The following is a 3,676-nucleotide window of genomic DNA, read 5'->3' as shown; positions in this document are numbered from 1 at the left end:
ATATATATATATATATACACGACAGGCTTCTTTCAGTTTCCGTCTACCAAATCCACTCACAAGGCTTTGGTCGGCCTGAAGCTATAGAAGAAGACACTTGCCCAAGGTGCCACGCAGTGGGAATGATCCCAGAACCATTTGGTTGGTAAGCAAGCTACTTACTACACAGTCACTCCTGCGCCTATATATATATATATATATATATAGGTCAAAATGTTGTAATGACCACAAAGTTTAGTAAAACACCCACTGTAATTATTAATGGCTCAGGTACACTCAAGTTCATTATGGACTATATAACAGGTCCATCACTAATTCATTACTTCCTAATGTCACTACAAGAGTAACAATAGGATGTCAATCTTGAAGTAGATAGAGTAACATATTTTGTTTGAAATCACTGCTTTTATTCTATTTTTAGGAAGACAATGTATATAGAAACCTTAAATGCAACAGCTAATATGGAGGTCATTCTTACTGTGCATCTCTAAAAGTTGCATATCTTATTTTACCTTGCCTTTAACCAGCCAAGCATGCAAATCCCTAATGACACACGCTTCATCATAAATGAATAGAGTACCTAGCATAAAGATGGGTTAATGAACTGTAAAAATAATGAATAAATAAACAGTTATTCTGATATTAACTAAACAATAATCCAAGCGAGCAAACGTGGAAACAATGGTTAATTCTTTTTGCTTTTTTTTTTTTCCTTCTATATTTTGCTGGTTTTAGTCATCAGACCAGCCTTGGTGTTAGGGCACTACTTTCATTGGATTTAATTGAATATATTTACTCCCACTACCAAGATTTATTTCAGCAAGCTACTCATTTTACTGGTTTCTAATTATCAAATGGCTAAATAACATTCAGGCACAAAAAGTAGTAAACTTAATTGCTGTCTTCACACCAGTATCAACATAAATACTTTGATATATAGGTATCACAATGTACACACACACACACACACACACACACACATACAAACACACACACAATCATCACCAAAACCACCACCATCATCAACATCATCATTTAGTGTTTGCTTTCTATGCTGGTATGGGTTAGACAGTTTGACTGGGACTGGTAAGCTAGGAAGCTGTACCAGACTCCAGTCTGTTTTGGTTTGTTTTCTATGGCTGGATGCCCTTCCTAACACCAACCACTCCAAGAGTGTAGTGGGTGCCTTTGACACATCACTGGCATGGGTGCTTTTTATGTGTCACCGGGCTGGTGGCCTTTCTGAGTCAGTGGCACTGGTCACAATTATGATTTCACTTGGCTTGATGTGTCTTCTCCAGCACAACAAATTACCAAGGGTTTCGGTCATTTGTTGTGGCCTGTGTGAAATAAGATTCAGCATCTGAAGATCATGCTTTGCCATCTTGTCCCATGTCTGCCTAGATCTACCTTTTCCACAGGTTCCCTCCACAGCTAGAACTCTGCACTTCTTTACATATACCTCATGTGCACGTATATCATATGTATATCACCTGTTCCAGAAAGTGCTTGTCAAAGATTCTGTACGAGATTGAACCTGGAACCATATGCTTGCACAGTGACTTCTTCATCATGCCTTTACAGATGTGTGTGTATGTGTGTGATTTAGTTATTAGAAACAGCAGCCAAATCACCCTCAAATCACCATCTGCTATCTTAATGAATAGGACAATGGACAATGTAATTCCTGATAAACATACAAAAACACTGGACAAGGCTGGAAACTGGAATGCCATCTTTGTTCAATAGCTGACTCTGAGTTACACAACTGCAACAACTGTAGCAGCAATAGCAACAACAACAGAAACAATATGCAAAATGAACCAAGGAGTAAGCCTCTACATGGTCAGTCCATCTGTTAGAAATAACAACAAATTCTCATTCAAATAACAAACAGTTAAAAAAAGGGGGTTTATTTATTTTTTTTTTTTTTAAAAGGAAGGACATAGAAGTAGGAGTGGCTGTGTGGTAAGTAGCTTGCTTACCAACCACATGGTTCCGGGTTCAGTCCCACTGCGTGGCACCTTAGGCAAGTGTCTTCTACTATAGCCTCGGGTCAACCAAAGCCTTGTGAGTGGATTTGGTAGACGGAAACTGAAAGAAGCCCGTCGTATAATGTATATATATATATATATATATATATATATATATATATATATATATATATGAGTGTGTATATGTTTGTGTGTCTGTGTTTGTCCCCCAACATCGCTTGACAACTGATGCTGGTGTGTTTACATCCCCGTAACTTAGCGGTTTGGCTAAAGTGACCGATAGAATAAGTGCTAGGCTTACAAAGAATAAGTCCTGGGGTCGATTAGCTTGACTAAAAGCGGTGCTGCAGCATGGCCGCAGTCAAACGACTGAAACAAGTAAAAGAGTAAAAGAGACACATTGAATTTGATATCCGAAAATAAAAAATGCAGGATGGTCATATCTGGAATACTGTGAATCAAATTTCTGCTCTGTTCAGCTTGAGCTGGTGGCTAAACAATACCATACAACAGCAATGGGCAAAATGAGCCAAGGAGTAAGCCTCTACATGGTCAATCTATCTGTTAGAAATAGCAGCTAACTCTCACTCAAGTCAGAAACATTTTTAAAAATGGGGTTTATTTATTATTTATTTTTTTATTAAATTAGGAAGGACACATTGAATACGATATCTAAGAATACAAAAAAAGGTAGGATGGTCATATTTGGAATACTCTGTATCATATTTCAGCTCTGTCCAGGTTGACCTGGTGACTAAACAATATCATACAAATTATTCTGTCTGCATGTAATGAGGGTTTTTGTTTTTTTCTTCTTTACAATGTATAAAGATGAAAGACGACAAGGTGGTACTTACAAGGAATAGACAAGGAATGATGTGCCCCATATCATGGGTAATTCATCTAAAAGCTGAAATAGAGAAAATAAAATGTGATAGAAATGTTATTAAAAAAAAAACAAATTTAAGCTGCAGTTTTTAAGATAAAGCAACTGTATTTCCACATATAATGTAAAAATTAAAATAACAATGACAAAAAAAAAATGCTGAGGCAATTTTACAATTAAGATAATAATGGTAAATGCTAGGTGATGATGATGATGATGATGATGATGATGAGGATGATGATGATGATAATGACGATGATGATGGAAGTGGTGGTGGTAGTTTTGGCAGTGATGAATGTGCTGGTAGTGTTGATGATGTGATGATGGTGATGATGATGATGATGATGATGATGATGGTGATAGGAACAATAGAAAAGATGAATGAGGATGATGAAAGGGATAGTGATGATGACAATGATGGTGATGACGATCTCAACATCGATGGTCAGGATGTTGATCCAATAAGGATAACGATGCAACAATTAAAACACAATAACAGTAGTAGTGGTGAAAATGATGAAAATGAAGATGACGATGATGATGATGATGATGATGATGGGGAGGTGGATGTTGATGGTAAAAGTGGTAGTGATGATGATGCTGATGGTGATTATGATGATGATGATGATGACAATGACGACGATGGTAAAGTAATGATGGTACTGGCAGTGAAAATTAGGTACCAGTGTATATCATCTCGGGGCACCTAAATTTCTACCATCTGTGTAAACAAAATATTGAAAGTCTCTGGATCCTAAATAAATCCACCTCCGCGCCATCCCCCCATCACCCCCCC

General features: G+C 37.2%; 1 protein-coding gene across 1 annotated transcript in view; it reads right to left on the bottom strand.

Annotated features, from left to right (window-relative positions):
• Positions 1–3,676, bottom strand: part of LOC106875453 (alkaline ceramidase 3-like) — a 282,178-nt gene that overhangs the window by 30,585 nt on the left and 247,917 nt on the right. Inside the window, exon 4 of the mRNA XM_052970769.1 lies at positions 2,852–2,904. Within this exon, the coding sequence (XP_052826729.1) occupies positions 2,852–2,904 (53 nt within the window). The remainder of the gene's footprint in view (positions 1–2,851; positions 2,905–3,676) is intronic.

Source organism: Octopus bimaculoides, chromosome 9, assembly GCF_001194135.2.
Source record: "Octopus bimaculoides isolate UCB-OBI-ISO-001 chromosome 9, ASM119413v2, whole genome shotgun sequence".
NCBI lineage: Eukaryota > Metazoa > Mollusca > Cephalopoda > Octopoda > Octopodidae > Octopus > Octopus bimaculoides.
The sequence above is the reverse complement of the archived record's forward strand: the minus strand, read 5'-3'. Positions and strand labels throughout refer to the sequence as shown.